At 38.4% G+C, this 23,004-nt stretch overlaps 1 protein-coding gene across 1 annotated transcript in view; it reads left to right on the forward strand.

The window, feature by feature from the left end:
- Positions 1-23,004, forward strand: part of LOC150077294 (condensin-2 complex subunit H2-like) — a 482,911-nt gene that overhangs the window by 135,015 nt on the left and 324,892 nt on the right. Inside the window, exon 6 of the mRNA XM_090385846.1 lies at positions 5,767-5,918. Within this exon, the coding sequence (XP_090241972.1) occupies positions 5,767-5,918 (152 nt within the window). The remainder of the gene's footprint in view (positions 1-5,766; positions 5,919-23,004) is intronic.

Here is a 23,004-nt window from a genome sequence, read left to right on the forward strand (position 1 = left end):
TTGATGATGGTATATCAAGCTTAATGTCCAAGTTTGCAGACGATACAAAGTTTGGCAGGGTTGTTAAGGACACTACTGACACTATGCTGCTGCAACAGGATCTGGAAAGGTTGAGCGGATGAGCTGAGAGGTGGCAAATGAAGTTTAACATTGACAAATGTAAAGTACTACATATGGAAAACCGCAACCCCAGAGCAACGTATCAACTCTGTGGTACTACACTGACAGTGGTAGAGAATGAAAAGGACTTGGGGGTGGTTGTGCAGGCAGATGTGAAGTTCTCTGAGCAGTGCAGATGGGCTGCAAGAGTAGCTCATGGTGTATTGTCAATGATATACAGGAATTTTTCCAGCAGGGATAGGGAGGTGATTATTCCCTTGTATAAGGCAATGGTCAGGCTGCACCTTGAGTACTGTATACAGGTCTGGAGGCCTCATTTCAAGAAGGATGTAGAGCTGCTGGAACGAGTACAGAGAAGGGCAACAAGATTAGTGAATGGAACAAAGGGGTGCTCTTATGAAGAAAGGCTTAAGTTTTGCAAATTAGTGTCTGGAGACTAGGCACCAGTGAGGTGATCTGATAGAGGTGTATAAAGCCTTGAATGGTTTGAGCATGCTCAATGCTGATGGGATTCTCCCTCTTGCTCAGAATAATCACCTGAGAGGGCATAAATTCAAATTGAGGAAAGGCAGATGTAGGACAGACGTGCAGAAATTTGCCTTTAGACAGCAGGTGGTTGGTTGGTGGAACAGACTTCTATCCCTTGTCGTGGAAGTTGATAGCCTAAATAAGTTTAAGGCTCAGCTGGACAGGTATTTCGAACGAACAGAGGGGTGAAGTGGAAGTGGTTATTTTTTTATTTTTATTTATTTATTTTATTTTATTTTATTTTATTTTTTTTTTTGGCTGATGCTGCATAAGCTTGCTTTCTTGCATCAAATGCCTCTACTAATGCTAATATCCCTTTTTGTGGCATACTTGTTCATTACTTTTGTTTTAGCCATATTTATCTTTAGTCTGAAATCCTTACTAAATCTGCATAACTGATTAAGATTTTTCTGTAATTCTTTGGGATCATGGCTTTTTCACAATGTCGTCTGCAAATTGTAAATGGTTTAGGTACTCTCCATTCACATTGACTTCTTTCTGCAGCCAGTCTAATCTTCTGAAAGCTTCCTCAAGAGCAGCAGTAAACAACTTCGGAGATATTGTCTCCTTGTTGAACTTTTTTCTCAATTTTAAATTTGCTACTGTCTTTGTCTAGTCTAATAAAGGAGGTAGCATTTTCATATATTTTCTTCAAAATCATAATATATGGGTATCTATGCCTTGTCTTTCCAGTGCCCAAAACATTGCCTTATGCTGTATGGAGTTAAATTCCTTTTCAAAATCCACAAATGCCAGGCATAACGGTGTTTTATATTCATTTGATTTCTTCATTAGCTGTGATATTACATGAAGGCGATACATAGTTGAGAATCCTGTCCTAAAGCCACCTTGCTCTTTCGGTTGATTCTCGTCAAGTATTCTTTCTAATCTGTTAGTAATGACCCTTGTGAACAACTTGTAGATGTGGTAAAACAAGCAAATTGGTCTATAATTTCCAATTTATGATTTAACTCCTTTCTTATGCAGCTAAACTATGATTGCATTATTCCACTCCTTAGGTGTCACACCTTTTCTAATGCATTTTGTGAAGAGGCTTGCCAGTTTCTGTGTCATGTCTCTTCCTCCCAATTTTAACAACTCTGCAGCAACTTCAACTTCCCCCAGAGCTTTCTGACTCTTCGGTTTCTTCAGTGCATGTTCTACCTCAATAGGAAGGATATCGGGTAAGTCATGTGTTATTAATTTGCGATTGATCTTCCCCACTGCTGGTATCATTCCCTCACCCCTTGTATAATTCTCTATAGTAGTCTTGTGCTATGCTATTTGAATTATGCCTTCTCTGCTATTTATAAATATGCCATCGCTATTCTTCAGTTTCCATGTCATTTGTCTTTCTGTATTACTGCTCATGGCTGCTGATTTAAGTCCTTTGTTTTCCCTTAATGCTTGTTCTACTTTTCTTGTGTTAAATTTTATGTCCTCTCTGAGTGTCTTTCTGATGGCTTTGCCTAACTCAGTATACTGAATTTTCTCCTTGTCAGTGTTTATCTTGCTCTTTATTTTTCGCCTTCGGTTCACCATGGCAAGTGTTTCTTGACTAATTTTTTCTTCTTTGGATTTCTTTTTCCCTATAGGTTTCTTGGACTTTATCACTTTCAGAAAGTTATTGTATTCCTTGTCGATATCTTTGTCCTAAAAAGTCTGCAGAATCTCAAACTTGTTCTTAAATTTCAGTACATGCTGCTTTTTCTCCTCTTCTGTTATCTCAAAGACCTTTGTATTATTTACTTGAGTCAGCTCTTTTCTAATACAATGTTATTAATTTAATTGTGTATCAATATGCAGTGTAATACAATGTCAGAATGTAAACTTTTAAAAGAAAGAGCAGAAATAAAAGTACACAGTTCTTAATGCAGATTTTATTGCAATACTGCTTTCTGAATGTTAGCCTCAAGATGTTGCATCCTTCTTCGTTATTAGAAACAGTGGTTAAAACATAGATGCTGATTAGCATCAAGCCATTATTCTCTTCTCTAATTTATATTTGAAAGCTTTGGCTAAAGCAGTTTTCAAGTGATTAGAGTATTTGATTGTTCTTCCTTTGTTTATAGAAGTTATAGCAGAAGCAATCTGTTGGAATAATGTTTAAAGGCAACAGATTCTTTTTGTATTCCTGCTTGTTGCAACCTGGCATTTTTAACTAATTTATTATTATTATTAGCCATATGGTGCAAGGAAGCCTGAGGCTTATGCTGCAAAAGCCAAAAAAAATTTCTGAGTTACCCTGAGAGAGAGAGAGAGAGAGAGAGAGAGAGAGAGAGAGAGAGAGAGAGAGAGAGAGAGTCAGAAATAGAAGGAAATCACCAAGACAGATAAGAATGATGATATCCAGCTCAGGACCCTGGGTGTGCCAAGCCCATACTCACCAGATGTGAGCCTCAGGGGTTAACTTTAATATCCACAAATAGATACAAGTTTCTCTTAATATTCCAAAAGAGGAATTTTCTTTTTTTTTTTGACATACTTTTGACATGTATTGAGCCCATACATGGTATTAAGTACTGTAGGTTCTAATACTTTTTTTTGTGTTTGAGAGTTTCACAAAAAAAAAATAAAAAAAGTAATGCAATAAACAGTTTTGAGAATATTACTATTGTTATGATGTTTAAATTACAGTAAAATCTTGAAAATCCAGAATGTTTTGGGATTAAAAGATGCTGGATTTTAGAGAGGTATGGCTAAAAGTTGAGCAGATTGGGCAAAGCACATTTCAGTGAATATTGAGCACTAACTATTGAACTTACCTATTTACATCTCTAAATGTATATATTGACTAAAAGTTAGTAAAAGTGGGTAAAATGTAAATAACTCTTCAATTTGTTAAATGTGAACAAATGGCAATAAACCATTTTTCAGAATATCAATGGTTGTGCTTCTGAGAAAAAAATACTTTTACAGTGAAAAGTAAGAAAAAAAAAATAATTATTCTTTTTAATGAATAAATTCTTTTCACAAGGCAGTCTTTATCAATTTACATGACTATTTAGTTTTAATGGTGTACTGTGGAGAAATTCAATAAATTTCTTTCATGTAATGACAAAAATCACTAAGTTTCATTTTTGCCACCATTATAACTAGAGCAGAGAAATAAACATAGGTGGTCAGTAATGCACTAGACCTTCTGGTCCATAGTGTTAATACAAAGTGGGGAAACCAAGTGATGAGTGACCTTGAGTCAGCCATGGCCCTACTTTAGTCATGAACCTGACAAACTGTGTAACTAATTGTGATGGCAGCAAAAATCCTTGTTGTGCAGAATTAAGTCTATTGTTTGTGAACATCAATAGTAGTAGCAATGATGCAAGAAAGCAAGCTTATATATAGCATTAGCAAAAAAAAACAAAAAAAACACCAATACTTGTCTATCTCCTCCAATAGTTTGTCTAGTTCTTCCTTGAATTTGTTCAAGCTATCCACTTCCACAACAACAGATGGAAGTGTGTTCCAACAATCAACCACCTGTTGGCTGAAGGCAAACTTTTGCACCTCTATTTTGCAACCGTTCATCCTGAATTTGAATTTGTGCCCCCTCATGTGCATTTATGGCTGTTTATGGATTAACAATAGATGATTAATCCATGAATAGCAACTTACTTATACTAGGCATTTTCACTCTCTCTTTCCTAAAGTTTCAATCTGGCCTCGAGCTCACCCAAGGAGAAATTATAAGAAATTGGTAGGACTATCTTCTCCTTTCATCTCTTTTTACAGCTGTCTAAATTTAAACTGTATTGATGATGCAATGACATTAATTCTTGCACCAGAACAAACTGTAGGTTTTCTTTAGTGACACTAAAGACCACCAGTTATATGATGAGAGACCAGTAAGTCCTGACATAAACTGACATAGCAGTTATCTTTCAAACAAATGGAATGGAAAACCTACACACTATTATGTAGGTGTATCTAATAAAGTGACCACTTAAGGCAAAATGTGCTATGTTAATAAAATTTAATTTCAGGTGCCAAGTTTAAATTAAAAAAAAACAAAAAACTGATTTTTCCAGTAATCTCTTGCTTTACAAAAGTCAAAGGTTGGCAGCTATGGTATGTTAATATAAATAATAAATCTAGTAGTTGGTTACATGAATGAGTGATTTAATATATAAAAAAAAAAAAAAAAAAACAACTTTACCTTAACCTAGGGGGCTTTGCACCCTGCTCACTACACTTGCTTCTTTTAATAAAATAAAATACTGAAGTTTTTGACATTGTGACTAAGTTTCATTTTTGTCTCTTTGCCATGAATACCTAATGCTGGCATCTTAAACATGCATCTTGGCCACAGTAAAACAAGCTTCTGTTGCATATTTTAGTATTTATGTTTACACGTAACCCACATCTCTCTTCTCCCATTGGCTGAATAAATATCACTAGGAGGGAAAATTATTTTAATGTATAGAAAGATAAATCTTTATTGTTAAGATCAATTACATTTTTCAGAAGTCATATACATAGCAATAAATTGAACAATAAATTACATCCAGGCTATGGGTACACTAGAATATTTGAGCTCTTTGCAACCATCTAGAATGCCAACATATAAACTAGTTCTTAAAATTGGAGTTCCAGCCATGAAGGTGAAAAACTTGGATGCTTCAATGTTGTTTTTTGTATCCACTTGTAAATTATCATCCTAAAAAAATGTGCTTTAAGCTACAGTATTAACTGATGTGCCACAGGCGAAACTGTTTTTATACTAAGATTACTCATGATTCCATTTCAAATTCAAAAGGCTATATACAGAAATAAAGCAGAAGGCTTTGTACCATTAAGGCTAATTTTTATTAATAACAATTTTCCATATAGAAACGAAGAAAATGGAGACAAGTAATCTGATTAGTATTCTCCTGAATAAGGTAGGAATGAATTTCCTACATTATTCAGGAGAATACTAATGGAAATGCAATGAAACAATTAAAAACTATAGCCTTTAAATGCAGTGATTCTTGTTTAATGAAATAATTTTGTATTAGGGGCATCTCTCTCTCTGCAAAGGAAGGTACAATGAAAACTGATTATTAAAATGTTAGTGTATTTCAAAATAAATTAAAAATCATATTTATTAACAGAATCTTTTCCATCTTTGAATTGCAGCTTTTACCATTGGATGACATTAAAGAACAAAAGAATCTACAATTAATTGAGGATTCAAGTAGCAGAAGAAGTTCTGTGAAACTAACTCCGCCTATTCCAGTATCTTATATCCAGGTTGATGAAGCTGAAAAAGAAGATTTTGTCTTATTTAGGTAAATAAATATAACAGCTGTTTGCTTGACCATAGTCAGTTGCAAAGTTTACCCACACACGTGTGCAAGGTACTATCCAGAAAGCCTCTTTTATTTCTTTTAAAGTTGTTATATAGTATGAGGCTTTGCTAATGCATCCCACTTTTCTGTATAATCTTCCTTGTGTCTGCACATAATTGATACTCAATGGTTAGGGGTATCAAATATGTGTAGACATCCAATGGTTAGGTTGTAAAGAAAACCTGTTTCTTATGATACCTGATATAAACAACTTAATGTTTATATAGATGAGAAAGAAGGGAAAATAAATGCTATATTGCATTTCTCTTTGTACAAAAGAATATTCAAGACTTTTATGGTCCACATTTTAAAATAAAAGATATGTCTGCAAATATGCTTTATGAAGGAGAGTTTGTTTCCATAGTGGTCAATGCAGCTGCTGCTTGGGGGCATAGGATGAATAATCTAGTGATGTGAGACACTTAATAACCATTTAAAGGCATGCCTTATTATCAATAACAAGAACATTCAGGATTGTGTAAATGATGCCCCTTCAGATATTAGTGAGTAGTTTACCAGCTGAGCTTTTAGTAGCCATGAAAGCTATAGTCTGCTGCAGAAAGAAAAAAAGGGTTTCTATCCTGGAAATTTCATTCCTTCAGAGGGATATGGAGATGCTGTAGTTATTTCAATAAGAGAAAATAAGTTAAGAATACAAGCAGAAATGGAGACAATCTCAAAATGATGTGGAGAAATTCTGGAGAGGGAGGCTTTCAGTTTTTTCCCTCATTCTACTTGTCAATTACAAGACAAGACATTTATGATTTTTGTATTAAATATGATCTGTTTTATAATAGAACATAGTCCTTTTAAAGCGGAACTATCAAGTTTGGGTCTTTCAGAGAGTTGAGTTGTGTCATTGTAATGAGATTGAGACTAGATTTCTTTTTCTGAATTGTCCCTGTTACACTGACTCAGTTCATGAAATGGAAGTAGGACTTGAAAGTGTCGATTGATGCCTTGAGGGACTCCCAGAAGCTGGCAGGTTATCAGGTTATTTCTAAATGTATACAGATCTCCAAAAGACAAATAGATCTATTGAAAGCCAACTGCCTTTCATACATACAAGTGGTTCATTTTAAAATTGTCTATTTCTGGATGACTCACAGTATGCGACTTTCACAGAGGCAGATCGATGAGAGATTCTCTTGGAGCGTTGAGAGCGTTGGAAGAAAAAATGTATAACCTGAGAAGAAACCTCTGTGTGTTTTGTGGATTACAAGAAGGTGTGTGATAGAGTAATCTGGAGAGAACTGTTCCCATTTCTTGAGAAAATGAGATGCAAGAAGATTATTGGACTGGTCTATGACTTATGTAGAAGACAAAATGCAAAGGTAAGAGTGAGGGGAGAACTGGCAGAAAAAGCTAAATTTAAAAAGGGAGTAAGACAGGGATGCTTACTCTCACCTGGATTGTTCAATGCTTTTGCCGAAGTGATAATAAGCTCTCTGAGCAGTGCAGACGGGCTGCAAGAGTAGCTCATGGAGTATTGTCAATGATATACAGGAATTTTTCCAGCAGGGATAAGGAGGTGATTATTCCATTGTATAAGGCAATGGTCAGGCCACACCTAGAGTACTGTATACAGGTCTGGAGGCCTCATTTCAAGAAGGATGTAGAGCTGCTGGAACGAGTACAGAGAAGGGCAACAAGATTAGTGAATGGAACAAAGGGGTGTTCTTACGAAGAAAGGCTTAAGTTTTGCAAATTACAGTGTCTGGAGACTAGGCACCAGCAAGGTGATCTGATAGAGGTGTATAAAGCCTTGAATGGTTTAAGCATGCTCAATGCTGATGGGATTCTTCCTCTAGCTCAGAAAAATCACCTGAGAGGGCATAAATTCAAATTGAGGAAAGACAGATGTAGGATAGACGTGCAGAAATTTGCCTTTAGCCAGTGGGTGGTTGGTTGGTGGAACAGACTTCCATCCCTTGTGGTGGAGGTTGATAGCCTAAATAAGTTTAAGGCTCAGCTGGACAGGAATTTTGAACGAACAGAGGGGTGAAGTGGAAGTGGGTTTTTTTTTTTTTTTTTTTTTGGCTGATGCTGCATAAGCTTGCTTTCTTGCATCAAATGCCTCTACTAATGCTAATGCTAATAAACGAGGCACTTTGGAGTAAGAAGTGGGAGGGTTAAAATAAGTGAAAAGTACATACAGGCTATGAAGTTTGCAGACAATCAGGCAATACTAGCAGGTTGCCCTGCTACGCTGAAAAAAATGATTCGAAGACTAAATAAGAAAGCACCCAAGTATGCAATGAAGATAAACGTGATGAAAACAAAGGCAGTGATGATTTGTAAAAGGTCAATTCCCTTCCGAATTGAGAGCAATGGAGTAAGAATAGAACAAGTAGGTCACTTTAGGTATCTGGCACAGTTATTTATACAGGACATTTCATGTCAAACTGAGATTCAAACCAGAATCGCAATGACAAAACAATCTTTCAGGGATAAACTATCTTTGATTACACAGAAGAAGTCACAGGAAATTAGGAAGACGATAATAATAACATATATCTAGTCAATGGCACTATATGCAGCAGAGACATGGAATCTTACAAAGAGAGACATGAAACCTTCGAGATGTGTTGCTGGTGCAATATAGAAAAAATTAAATGGAACTTAAAAAGTAGCAAATGTGGAAATATTAAGATGTGTCCAAGAATAAAGGAAAATTCTAGATAGAATAAGATCAACTAGACTCAAAATGGTTGAGCCACATGATTCAACATGGTGGTTTGCTTCTGGATGCCATGGAGGGGACCTTGGAGGGAAAATGCCCTAGGGGAAGACCAAAAAATACCTTCATCGGGACGTTTCTGGATGAAGCAGTACTTCAAAATTTTGAGGAACAAAAACAAACTGCACAGGAGAGACAAAGATGGAGACAGTTCATAAGAGCAACTGACCAGTCACAAGACTGAATTACTGATGATGATATAAGGAGTTACTTTTTTACATCAGTTTCATTTTTATTTGGATAAGATATATTAGCATGTTACTTAAGAAGCCCTGTAGAAAGAGGTCCTCTCCAAATAAAACTGAAATGTAAATGTACTCATCACCTAATTGCATCACCTGCATTGACATTTCCATTGAGTACTAGATGCAAAACATTTTTGATCTGTGTTGCTAAAGCCTTGTTTTTTAACACGACTAAGTGATTTAAAACTAGATTCAATTTTCTAGTTTTACAGGCCTATTTTTCAGAGTTGCTGTTACTATTACTAATGACCCACATTACTTCCTCACTTACCTGTGAGAATACCTGTTCAGAAAGTGTCTATGTGTCAGGTTCTGCTTTTGCCAATCTGAGGTGTTGTTTTCAGGAGTTCCTTGAGCAACCAAATTAGTGTGCCCAGGGAAGTTATCAGATTATGATTCTCTGAGCTACAAGGAGCACTACGAAAGTAATGCCTCCTATTTTTTTCCCCAGAAAATTTAATTCCTACAACTATTCCTTTTACATCAATTAATCCTCAATCATTAATAATTTCACTTGTTCATTTGACAACCACATATGTCTAAGCCTTGAACTCTATTTTGTAGTTGTTAAGAAATGCCTAGTAGCTTCTATGATTATTTCCCGAAATGCTTCCCATTTCGAATTTGTTTTTGGTAACAACACTAGTTGGTCCCATAGTATAGAATTTAAAAAAATCTGTGACCACTGTAGGCTCCTTTATGGAAGGGAAATCCCTTCTCCTTACCCTTAGTGGTAGTTACATCTTTAAGTAAATCTCACATACACCATAATTGCTGCTGCCTAATAGTTCCTTTATCTGCAGATTCTTAATGCATTCAGAATCACTTCTGATAATGAGAGTATTGCTTTATTGTTGCCTCTCTCATGCGTTGTTTTTAGAATACAGTCATCCAATAAATCTACAAAATTCTTGCTAGTGTCAGTGACCAACCGACAATTTCAGTCAATATCTGAAAAGTTAAAATCCCCACTATAAGACATTCTAATTTACTGGCCCACTCTGTTTTTCTCTACAGTTGTTTGTTATACTCATCACAGTCATTTGGCCTATAACACACTTGTGCTCTCATTTTAGTTTTCCCATTGCTTATGTCACACCAAATTGACACAACATTGCACTACTCACCCATGTTAACTGGATGCAGTGCCTTAGATTTTATGTGATTCTTAACTAAGTGCATGACCTCTTCTCCCTGTCTTTTCTGTATACATTGTAATGTCCACATTCAAATATTCTAAATGCCATATATCTGAGTGACACCATATCGCTGATATATCTCCACTATGTCTGCAGGCCCCAAGTGATCATGACAAGTAATTTTCTCTGAGATATATAGAGTGCTCTTTCTAAGTGACAAAGTTTCATTTCTTTTCTAGTAGTTTTCTCTTTTGTTTACATAAAGTGGTTCTGTGCTACAAGTGTTAAAGTAAGAACCAAGAAAGGAAAACTACCTTTCTTTTTTTTTTTCAGAGTGTGTGTGTATGTATGTATATATATATATATATATATATATATATACTATCATTGAATTATATTAAATAAAGTTAAATTATAATGAAATAAATAAATCCTTAAGCGTTCATTAGAGGCAGCGACGTGCAATTCCTCCATATGAAGCTGAAATACATCCAATTTTTTAAAATTAAATAAAATATAACATAAGCCAGTAGTATGGTAAAAACTGTAGAGCGAAAATTAACATAAAATAACCCAAATAAACAATCGAACGAAAAAGGAATAGATATAATTAGTAGCCCAGAAACCCTTATATAATTTCGATCTTTAAATCCAATTAACAAAAACTATACAAAATTTAGGATAATGCCAATTATTTATTAAGCTGATTCAGCTTACAGTATGTCAGTGGTGTGGCTTTGCTCTAGAGTGCTGTCTGTTCTATATTTTATTTTTCGCTGCATAAGGACCACCGCTGTGCAAATCCTCTGCATTGGTGGATCGATCGGAGGAGGGAGGGTGAATTGGTACTTCGATCTTTTCACCATGGCGATGATTTGTATAGCGATTGAAATGCAGCGATTCCATGACCATTATTGGCCTCGTGGTCCTCTGTCGAGATGGGGCATGATGATCAGTCTATCTTATTTTAATTTATTTTGATTTTGTTATCGTTTGGTAGTTCCTTTAACCCTCTTTTGGTGATATTTCACGCCTTTTGGAACTGGTACCTTTCAGGGGGGGTACCGCTAAATTAATAAATAATTGGCATTATCCTAAATTTTGTATAGTTTTTGTTAATTGGATTTAAAGATTGAAATTATATAAGGGTTTCTGGGCTACTAATTATATCTATTCCTTTTTCGTTCGATTGTTTATTTGGGTTATTTTATGTTAATTTTCGCTCTACAGTTTTTACCATACTACTGGCTTATGTTATATTTTATTTAATTTTAAAAAAATTGGATATATATATATATATATATATATATATATATTAGTTAATAACTTTGATACTAGAGGGCTATTAAGTGCTCAATATTTCCTATATTCTATTATATTATGAATCAACAGGGCTTACCTTTATTTTAGATATAGGAAGCTTCTTTTCCAACTCTTCTTAGTTAAGGAGTTGGAAAAGAAGCTTCCTATATCTAAAATAAAGGTAAGCCCTGTTGATTCATAATTAGTTAATAACAAACTAGAAACTTTACAACCACCATGGTCACTGGTGGCACCACTCCTGCCTCCACGTGGCGGGGCCGGTAACCTGGGAGAAGAAAATCACTCTTCCAGGGCTAAAAAGAGCAAAATGGAATTTGATCATTTCCCTCCAATTGAGCCTCGACGCTCATGATGTCCTAAATTAAATAATGACCATGACACATCCAGTCGAAAAGGCTGCGGATTGACACAGAGCAAAAGGAATGCCCATCTTTCCTTATCTTCCATCCTTGTCAAACAAATGCATGAGTACACTCCCCCCATATCTGAAATGCTTAGAAAGCTCAGCTGGTTTGCCTAAAATGGTGAAAAGACTTAAATCAGTGATTTACTAATTGAAAGTGTGAGTCATAAGCAATCAGAGACTGCTGGACCTTTGATGGTTTCCTGTGCAAGTTACCCTACATGCCTCCAAAGGGGTCATCACTGAGTGGAATATGATCAGTGTCACAGAAGATGAACTGGTCCAAGAGTTAAAAGAACAAAAAGTCACACATGCTAAGCAGATTATGATCAGAAAAGGTGGTCAGCTTGTTCCTATGCGGAACATCATCCTTACGTTTGGATGATGTTTACCATTACCATTACCAAATTTACCATTGAGTGTTAAAGCTGACTATCTAAATTGCCGTGTAAGACCCTACATTCCTAACCCCATCAGGTGTTGTAAGTGTCAAAAATTTGGGCACTCTCAGACCATCTGTCAAGGGGATGCAGTGTGCCCAAACTATGGGTCAAAATCTCACACACAAACAGAATGTGATGCCAAAAGACCACACTGACCAAACTGTCAAGGCCAACACCCTGCTTATTCAAGGTCCTGTGAACTATAGAAAACAGGGAAAAAGATCCAAAAATACAAGAAGAGCGGAAAGTGAGTTACCAGGAAGCAAAGAAAGGCGCCTCCGTAGCCAGGTGGGCAGGAGCAGCAGCAGTGCGTAGCACACGCTTCTTGATCAGACCAGGGTTCAAGCTCGTGACCACCAAATACGGAGGATGTGGAAAGGTCAGGAAATGATCACTGCATATCCCCGGAACAATATGGTATTAGTTGCTAATGCTCCTAAAAACCAAATGACGACAACGAAGCAAAGAAAGAAATTATGCTTACTACACCTAAACACACCTACGCAGCAGCAACAAAGAAATACCAGTCAGCAGCTGCTCAAACTCACTTGTCAGTTCCCACAACCATGTCTATTGCAGATTGGGCAAGAGAAATACTCCCAACCTCACAGCAATCTACTAAGAAACAGCATACGATAGCTCATGCCAATAAAACACCAATTACAGTACCGCCAACCGCAGTGCAGTCTTCATCAGAAACCATAAAAACTAAAACAGCAGTCCTGATGACTCGGCCAAATATAACAAATATGGATACAGATGAAAACATTAACCCAGATAAGCCAATCTTAGATCTGTTTGCAGAAGCCGATGGATACAGGATGGCCTGTCTTCTCAAAAAAAGAAAGAATAAAATTGGATAGACAAAAACAGACAGGACCCAAAAAGCAGCCTGAATCAAACCAACTGCTAAAAACAAATAATGGATCGCATCATACAGTGGAACTGTAGAGGCCTATGTAGCAATATCGATGACATCTTTGATGAAATCAAGCAGTATAATCCTGTAAGCATATGTTTACAAGAAACTAATCCTCCTCCACAATTAATCAAGAACTATACAGTATACCAACATAATAGAAATAACAGTAATACTCTGCATGGAGGTGTGGCCATTCTAGTAAACTCAATAGTCGCTATTAAACACATTCCACTGCAGACTTCCTTAGAAGCAGTAGCAGTACATGGCTCCTTAGGAATCATGTTAACAGTAGTTTCAATCTACCTATCACCAAACAAAGAATATACTTATAATGACTTAGAAGAACTTCTGCTACAGATCCCTCCTCCATTTTGTTTATTAGGCGATTTTAATGCCCACCACCCACTCTGGGGCTCCCCACATACAGACAGACGAGGAAAAGTTCTGGAATCGCTGGTTGACAAACATCTTACACTGTTGAATTCTGGTGCTGATACTTACATTCATTTCTCCATTAGAACAACTACAGCTATAGACGTAAAAATCTGCTTTCCAATATTGTATTCACTCATCGCTGGACAACTCTCGACAATCTGCTAAACAGTGACCATTATCCGATAATTTGTGAAATCCAAACAACTAGAATCCCTCAGGTAAATAATACCTGCTTAAAATGGAAATTTTGCAACGCTGATTGGAAGTTATTTGCTTCAAGTATCTCATTCAATGATGAAATTATCAAAGACCAATCCATCAATGATGCTACACAGCACATCACAACTCAGATTCTAAATGCTGCAATCAAGGCCATTCCAAAAATCCGTAGTCGTTCTTTTAAACACGCCAGTCTGTGGTGGTGGTGGTGGTGTGATGCATGCCAACTTGCCAAAAAAGAGAAAAACCGGGCATGGAACCTGTTTGGTAAACACCCAACAACTGAGAACCTCATAAGTTTCAAAAAACTTAAAGCAAAAGCATGATTCGTTAGGAAAAAGGCAAAAAAAGATCCTTGGATCCAGTTTGCCTCTACTATAACGAAGAACATAAACAGCAGAATAATCTGGAATAAAATAAAAAAACTGAATGTTAGATTTCTACTAGCATCATCTCCAGTTGAAATAGCCAATGCTCTGGCAGAAAATTTTGCACAATTCTCAGATATATCCTTATACAAACCATCTTTTCAGCAACATAAAAGAAGGACTGAGCAAGGAAAATTAAATTTCAGCACAAGATTAACGCTCCCATATAATCAATCCTTTACAACTTTGGAGCTACAGGATGCTCTAAACATATCAACAAATGGGGCTTCAGCCCCTGGTGGTCTTTATTACCTAATGTTGCAACACCTAGACAAAAAGGCATTAAATTCCCTATTGCTTTTTCTGAATCAGATCTCCAAAAGCTACTATCCTCGCTCATGGTGTCACTCAACAGTGCTAGCTTTTCGAAAACCTGGAAAAGATCAGACAGATCCGTGCAACTATAGATTGATATCCCTTACGAGCTGCTTGGGGAGGACATTGGAAAAGATGGTACACAATAGACTTGTATGGTACATAGAATCCAACTCAGTCATCAGTTGTATTCAATACAGCTTCTGCAAAAACCGATACACGTTAGACCTTATGGTGAAAGCTGAGTGTAACATACGGAACACCTTTATTTGAAAAGAACATCTTGTCATGGTGAGCCTGGATATTGAAAAAGCATTTGACACCACCTGGCGCTATGGTATTCTGCAAGACATGTATGCCATAGGACTCAGAGGTCGACTCCCAATGATCATAGAGAGTTTTCAAGAACTTTTTTCAAGAACAGAACTTTTCAAGTGAGTTTTTGTAATGCTGTTTCGCAATCTCTTGTCCAAAGAGAAGGTGTACCACAGGGATCGGTACTCAGTGCTACATGTTTGCACTTAGAATAAACAATTTAGTGCAGAACATTTTGGGTAATGTAGAAATCTATCTTTATGCTGAAGATCTTGCAATATCTTGCCATTCACAGAATATGCATTCCACTGAAAGACATCTGCAGCTTGCAGTAAACAAAATAGTGTCGTGAGCTTCACGTAATGGTTATCATCTGTCAGCAACCAAAACTGTAGCCATTCGCTTTTGTAAAAAAAATTCCAACTACATCTAGAACCTGAATTATCACTGGGAAATCAACTGATACCAGTTATCAACAATATCCGATTCTAGGGCATGACTCTTGACACCAAACTGGCATTCCAGAAAGACATACTACACACACGAACTGCCTGTATGAAGATTGCATAAACCTTTTTTAGAAATAAGCCTCTTGAAAACAAACCTACAGGTATCCATCTACAAGAACTGATTCAGCAGTGGAATATGCATTTGACCAATTCACATCAAGAGAGAAAAATTGTACAACCTCCATCCAGTGTTGGGGGAAACACTCCCTGAACAATCAAACCATTCAGAAACTACATGTAGCTCACTCCTTGATGAATACAGACACCCTGCACATTTATACTGACTACTCCAAAAGTGACACAGCTGTAGGAGCTGCTGTGGTGTCAACAATGTCAACAGTCTCTGTGTCATTACCACAAGATTGCAACTTTTTCACTGCAGAACTCTATGCCATTAAGATGGGTAATGGCATAACTCTATGCCATTACCTTACTTGCTAATGATTTCACTCCGAAGACTATAATCTATACAGACTCTGAGTGCAGTGAAAGCCCTCCAAGGCAATTCTCTCTCTCTCTACATCCATTTATAAATCAAATAAGAACTCAAATATCCGAATTTCCTAACAATAGGCAGTCACTTTTTGCTGGATTCCAGGGCACACTGGAATACCAGGAAATGAGAGTGCAGATAAAGCAGCAAGAAATCCCAATGACAATAACCATATCCAGATTCCTTACACAGACTATAAACCAATCGTACGCCGAATTTGCAATGAAAAATGGAGAGAAATGAGAGAAATTTGCCATAATTAGTTGAATAACAAGTTATGAAATATAAAACAGAATTCACAGCTATGGAAATCTAGCTTCTGCTCAAACAGACATGAAGAGGTTGTGCTTGTCAGAGCACGTATAGGTCATACCCACCTTACACATCTATATTTATTGCAAGGAAATAATCCACCGCTGTGCTTGCACTGTAATTCACCACTAACCATAAAGCATATTCTTATAGAGTGCACTCACTATCAGTATGCCAGAACCACATCATTCCAATCCCTATCTAATTTAAATGAGTCTCTTCAAATTAGACATATTATTGGGGACAACTCCAATTTACCTAAGTTTTTCTGCTATCTAAAACAGATTAATATATTTATACTCATCTAAACTCTTTTTATTAATCAGAACAGGTGCAATTTGCCCATAGTAGCCCTTGCGCCAAAAAAAAAAACCCAACAACACCAACTATGTCTGCATTTGATGATTTGACCAGCACATAAAATTTATTTACTATGCTCCTAGCATTAGTATACAGGGTGTCTCAAAAATACATGGCATAAGAATGAGTTCCTCATATGTAGAAAATAAAAATATTTTATATCAACATAGTTCTGGAAATGCTTGGTTTCCGAGTATTGAAGGTTTGTCTATGACACTTAACTGTTCACATCACCTTAGAGTAATTGTTCAAAATGTCCACCTTCTACCTGAATACAGTCCTCACATCGACGTCTCATGGACTCACAAAGACGATGCCAAATTCCTGGCATGGCGAGTTTCGTATTGTCTCACAACCTGCCACAATTTGATTGCGGAGAGTTTCCGCATCAGCTACCGGAATTGAATACACCAATGACTTTAAATGGCCCCATTTAAAGATCCTGGAATCTACGTGTGCTGATTCCAGGAGTGGCATGCACAGCATCCAAAATCTCCTCCTCTACTTCAGGAGTTGTAGATCTTGGTTGTCCTCTGTCGGCATCATGAGATGTAAAGGTCCCATGTTCACAAAGGCGTTTTCCTGTCTGGACATCTTTGTTCTGGGAACCTTTCGTGGTACAAACGACGAGCCTCCAGAGCATTGCCGTCCGGCAAACCATGCATAAAGTGCATATCTGCTTACTCCTGATTTGAGTACATGGTCAGAATGGAAAACCACCAGATTCTGTCAGTACCTTGTGATGAAGGAAATCACCTGCGGGAGATAAGACATTCCGGTTAATAATTCGGGAACCAAGCATTTCCAGAACTATGTTGATATAAAATAATTTTATTGTCTACGTATGAGGAACTCATTCCTGAAGTTATGCCGTGTATCTTTGAGACACCCTGTATATGCAAGTATACATGGACCTGTTCTTAGTTAACCTAATCATATACTTCCTTGTTCCATGAAACCCCAGGGGCTCACACTTGGTGAGTATGGGCTTAGCACACACACACCTAGGGTACTGAGCTGGATGTCATCATTCTTCTCTTTCTTGGCGATTCCCTTCTACTTTTGTCTCTCTCTCTCTCTCTCTCTCTCTCTCTCTCTCTCTCTCTCTCTCTCTCCCCATGGTGCAGCATAAACCTCAGGCTTCCTTACACCATATAGCTAATAATAATAATAACCCACCTTGAAATCCCCAGTACCTTGCTTTCTGGGCTGCTGCATGTACCAATAGAAGCAGTGCAGGAATTACTTTCGCTTCTGTCTGCAGCTCTAGTTAATCTATTAGTCTGTGGATTCCCCCCAATCTAGCAGTTTTCTGACCCACCTTTCACTGTTTCGATCACATCAGCAAGTATTCTTGCATCCTTTCTATTTATGTTTATCCCAACCAACCCTCTTGAAGCAGTCTCTCCTATTAAGTACAGGCCACACAGATAAATTCTACCCCATGAGCCTCCCTCCGTGTATCTGGATAGAATTGCAGACACCTTTCAAATTTAACCCTAACTTGTGACTTTTTCTCACCATTTCTCTGTAAGTAAGTCCTCAGATCTGCTGTTAATTTCATTAGTGCCAACGTCATTAGTGTACAACAGTATCACCCTTTGTGCCCTTAAAGGATGCTATCTGCTCTACAATGTCATCAACTTTTGTCCCTAGCAGCCATATCCTGGTTCTATTTCACCTATCCATTTTGCACAATATATTTCCTATTTACCTGATAATAGCTCTATCCTGTGTGATCGGCTCATTCTGTTTTTGGGAGTTTCCTCTGTGTTGGCTGAAGTGCAAGTGCAAATTCTGGCATTGGGTGGGCAGCTGAGAGCTTCATAGGTCTCCGCTTAATTCATTCAATTTCTATTATTATTATCAGATAGATCCACAAACTTCAAAAAAGCAGTAAATTTCATGAAGCTATGATTCGGAGGACACCAGGCCGCATCAACTCTTCCCCGAGCCATGGTGCTGCTGCTGCTGCTATTACTTTGATCCCTTTACTTTGCTGCACTGGTCTAAGGCATGATTTCCATTGAAATTCATTTTAATCAAGAATATCACACTTTCGCAGTGTTGTGGAATTCCGTCTTCGACGAGTTCCTGCGTGTTTAACCGGGAGACGTCAAGTCACAGACATTCTCCGGCGACCTCATATTGACAGTGGCGGCTAACTCCAGAGCCCAGTTGGAAATAACAGAGAGCAGACAGAGCCCTCATCACTCTACAGGAATGGGCAGAAGCGAACTACCTGGTAATATCGCCCACCAAAACAACATCTATACTCCTAAGGGTTTGCCTTGGATCAAGGCAAACCCTTGATCCGAGGAGACCCCCACAGATAAAAATAAACTTGAGCCACAATCAGTTTCACCACCAAAATGAAATATCTTGGCATAATCCTGGACACAAAGCTCACGTTCGAGCCACACCTCATACAACTCAGAAAGAAAATTAGAAACTATGCTGCCATGGTAGCCCGAGTCAGGCGACGCAGCTGGGGACTAAACAAAAGAACACTGGCTCTTTATTACAAAACCACTTTTATCCCCATAATCACATATACAGCTGTCACATTCTACCGCAAAATGACTACCGTAACCAACAAAGGGATCCTTAACTCAATACAGCGGTCAGTATTATTGAAAATAATGCGTGCTTGTAATACAGTCAGCACAGAGGCACTCCAGGTTCTGGCGGGAGTCTTGCCGCTGGACCTGGAAATCATTAGATGTGGCCTGACATACTACATAATGAAAGGAATTACTACAATTACCTTCTTGGGGCATACAATAGAACCAGCAAATGGAGGAAAACAAGAGAAAGCATGATTGCAGGCACACCAGAAACAGACATGACAGACCAGATGGTCCACCTCGCACAAGGTAACAAGGAAATTGATCCCCCTTGTAGAAGAAACCTACCCAAAGTTGCCTGTGTGGCTCCATCCGGGCCTCTACACAACCTTCATGCTGACGGACCCTTTAATGACAAACTCGCCATGCTGGGTATACTCCAAAATCCAAACTGTCCTTGTGGAAAAGAGAAAGCTGGCCGCATCTGATGTACCAGTGCCCCATATACGAGGACCTGTGGGGAATCTTCATAACAAGACTGAGATTCATACCCCAATGGCAAGAACATCACCTATTAGATTCAAGGGACGTATACCAAATCCTGTCCAGATTTGCCCAGGACCTCTTTGCAAGAAGAATAACTCGAAATGCGATTAGGAACTGATGAGAAGAACCGCTGAAGAGAATGTTATAAGCAAAACCACACAAGGAGAAGACATCCCAAGCGACATCGAGTATGACTCTCAACTGCAATGATCACTCCTCCTAAGCACTCAATGAACGAGATGAGACCCTGCTCCTATCTGCACGTGAGGCACGGACGACCAGTCAACTCTACAACCCATGACGGGAACACACCCCTTATGTGACCGAGGACTGAAAACATTCCACAGTTCATTATTACAAAATAGGACCCATGGAAATCAAAGCCGGGACACTGTCTCAGATATGGTCATTACTGAACTGATAAAAGGTACCATCATCTGAGCAGACACCCGAGAACTAATGTGACGACTTGCGAAGCAACTGATACGATAACTGACTGAAGACAAATTGAGATAACCTGACCCAGCCGAACAATGATGGTGGACGCAGTGCCTGGCTGACAGTGATTTGCCACCAGCTGAGACAAATAAGGAACCAATCTCCCCAAAGAAAACACCCGAAGCAGGAATAAGAAAATACAAGGACAGGGCTAGCCCTGTAAATGATCCAACTAGAAATGACGAAACAAAGTGCAGCTTAGCTGCCAAATTCCATGTGGCGACCTGAAGGGAGTACCCTAGCCCCCTTCATCTTTGAATTACATTTCCCTCAGGGGAGGGACTGTTTTTTTTCCCCCAATCTCGCCACCTCCACTTTTCCTCTCAATGAAACCTGGGCCGCCTTCTCTATTGGCCCCATACTTCTGCCTTTCTCCCTTCCCTCTCTATCTATACGCTAGCAAAAGCTCCACACTCATAAATTTAAACATGTCCAAATCACCTTTTGCTCATATTTCGGCCTTTTCAAATGCAAGCGACACTGCCCTCATGCAATCGATTAGTTAAAAAAGAAATTTTTTTTTTTTAAGTTCCCCAGCTGCTGAAATCTCAGGAAATTACGCGGCAGGACCTGCCAGAGTAACTAACTAACTTGGTTCCTGGTCTGCCTCCACAGGGCAAAAGTGGGGTAAAGTTGGATCTCGGCAGGGGTCCAGTGGCTAAACAACCAGATTAACAATGGTACACGACATCACACACATACAAAGCCCACACACTTTTAAAATATCTGGCATTCCCAGTGAACTGGTACACCCACAATGAAAGCAATGCGGAGATGGAGGAAACCCCTGGTGCTGCTAGACATCAATACACTTTCACTTGCACTAAAGTTTCTTAGTGCCCTTCCAAAGAATAACAAGAGATATCCATAGAAGATGCCCACAGAGGTCCTCGGTTCTCGGCTCCCTGCTTTGGAATAAAGTCTTTGACAACTTCCTTGACACCAACTTGGGGGAAGTAAAGTGTCAAGCCTTTGCAGGTGACCTTGCACTGATGGTGGCGGCAGACTCCAGGGCCCAACTGGAGATATAGGCAAACCACGCCCTAGAGATCCTACAACAATGGGCAGAAGAAAACTTCCTACAAATTGAACCGACAAAAACAACTTCGATCCTTCTTAAAGGCGCGTTAAATATCAGAAAACCTCTGCAAATTAAAATAAAAGGAACAACTATAAAGCTTACCACCAAAATGAAATATATAGGTTTCACCCTTGACAACAATCTCTCCTTCCAACATCACCTCAAGCAACTAAGAATAAAAATTAGAAACTACTCTGCACTGGTCGCCCATGTTACAAGATGCGACTGGAGTCTGAAAAAGCAAACACTCTATCCCTCCCTCCCTCTATTGGCGCCTCCGTAGCCAGGTGGGAAGGAGCAGCAGTGCGTAGCACACGCTTCTTGATTAGACCAGGGTTTGAGCCCGTCACCACCAAATACGGAGGATGCGGAAAGGTCAGGGAATGACCACTGCATATTCCCGGAGCAATATGGCCTTAGTTGCTAATGCTCCTAAAAACCAAACAACACCCTCTCTCTCCCCCCCCCCCTATAAGGCTTATTTATACCAGCAATCTCATATGGTGCTCCAGTCTGGTTCCACAAGACAGCCATGGTCATAAATAAAAATATTCTTGATTCAATCCAGAGATCAATCCTTCTAACAATAAACTGTGTATTCAGGACTGTCGGTATGCAGGTGCTGGTGGGGATTCTCCCGCTGCACCTGGAGATTGTCGGGTGTGGCCTGTCATATTACCTATCTAAAGGGATGCCCATCACATTCATGGGTACACCATCGAACCTACAAATGATAGACCGAAAAGACCCACCCAATTATTGAGACACCTGAAGTAAGAATGGAAAACCCGTTGGACAAACAGTACCAAAGGAGAAGTGACAAGGAAATTTCTACTAGACATACACAGAGTTTACCCTAAATCACCACCTTGGCTCCACCCAGGACTGCACACTACTTACCTCCTGATGTGTCACAGACCTTTCAATGAAAAACTTGCAGCCTTTGAGCTCCTGGAGAATCCACACTGTCCATGCAGGGAACGTGAGAGCTGACAACATTTGATGCACCAATGCCCACTGTACGACGACCTACGTGGAATCCTAATCACCAGACTAACTTACTTACCTCAGGACCAGGAACACCATCTCCTAGACAGCTTCAACGAGTATAGTGCACTCACCAAATTTGAACAACACTTATTAGCCAGAGAGTAAAAAAATATGTGAAGGTCCTAAAGTCTCGAAACTGTATTAGACAGTTGGACAAACACTTGAGTAGTCAAGACCCACTCATTTTCGTAAAATCGGACAAATGCTAATAATTTATTGTAATTTTTCCTTGTAGAGGATCTGTGATCTCATTATGGATTTAAAATAAACTTTGAATTTTTTTTTTGAAACAGGTAGTATAGGCTATTTTTGGAAATTTTAAAAAGAATATTAAATTTTAGGAATGTTATACAGTAAACCCCCCGCTATTCGCGGTATCTGTATTCGCGATCGCTGATTTAATTTAAATGAAACCTAAAAGAATATGAGAATTTTAAAGCACAGTGAATATTATCTGCCATAAAAAATATGGGGGTGGCTAAAATTATCTTTCCCGGTCAAAACAGCGCTCAGTGGGTGGGGGAGAGAGGTGACAAAATCGCGAGCGTGGATGTTTCTCGCTAATCCTTGTTCAGTATATGTTATGCGCTTGTAATGGAAGTTTTCGTCGTTTGCTTTTAATTTATATGCTTATAAATTGAATAAATTTATCAATTTATTTTGTAAGCATATCAATTTATAAA

Source organism: Mastigoproctus giganteus, chromosome 12 (genome assembly GCF_048544385.1).
Source record: "Mastigoproctus giganteus isolate SK-2022 chromosome 12, ASM4854438v1, whole genome shotgun sequence".
NCBI lineage: Eukaryota > Metazoa > Arthropoda > Arachnida > Uropygi > Thelyphonidae > Mastigoproctus > Mastigoproctus giganteus.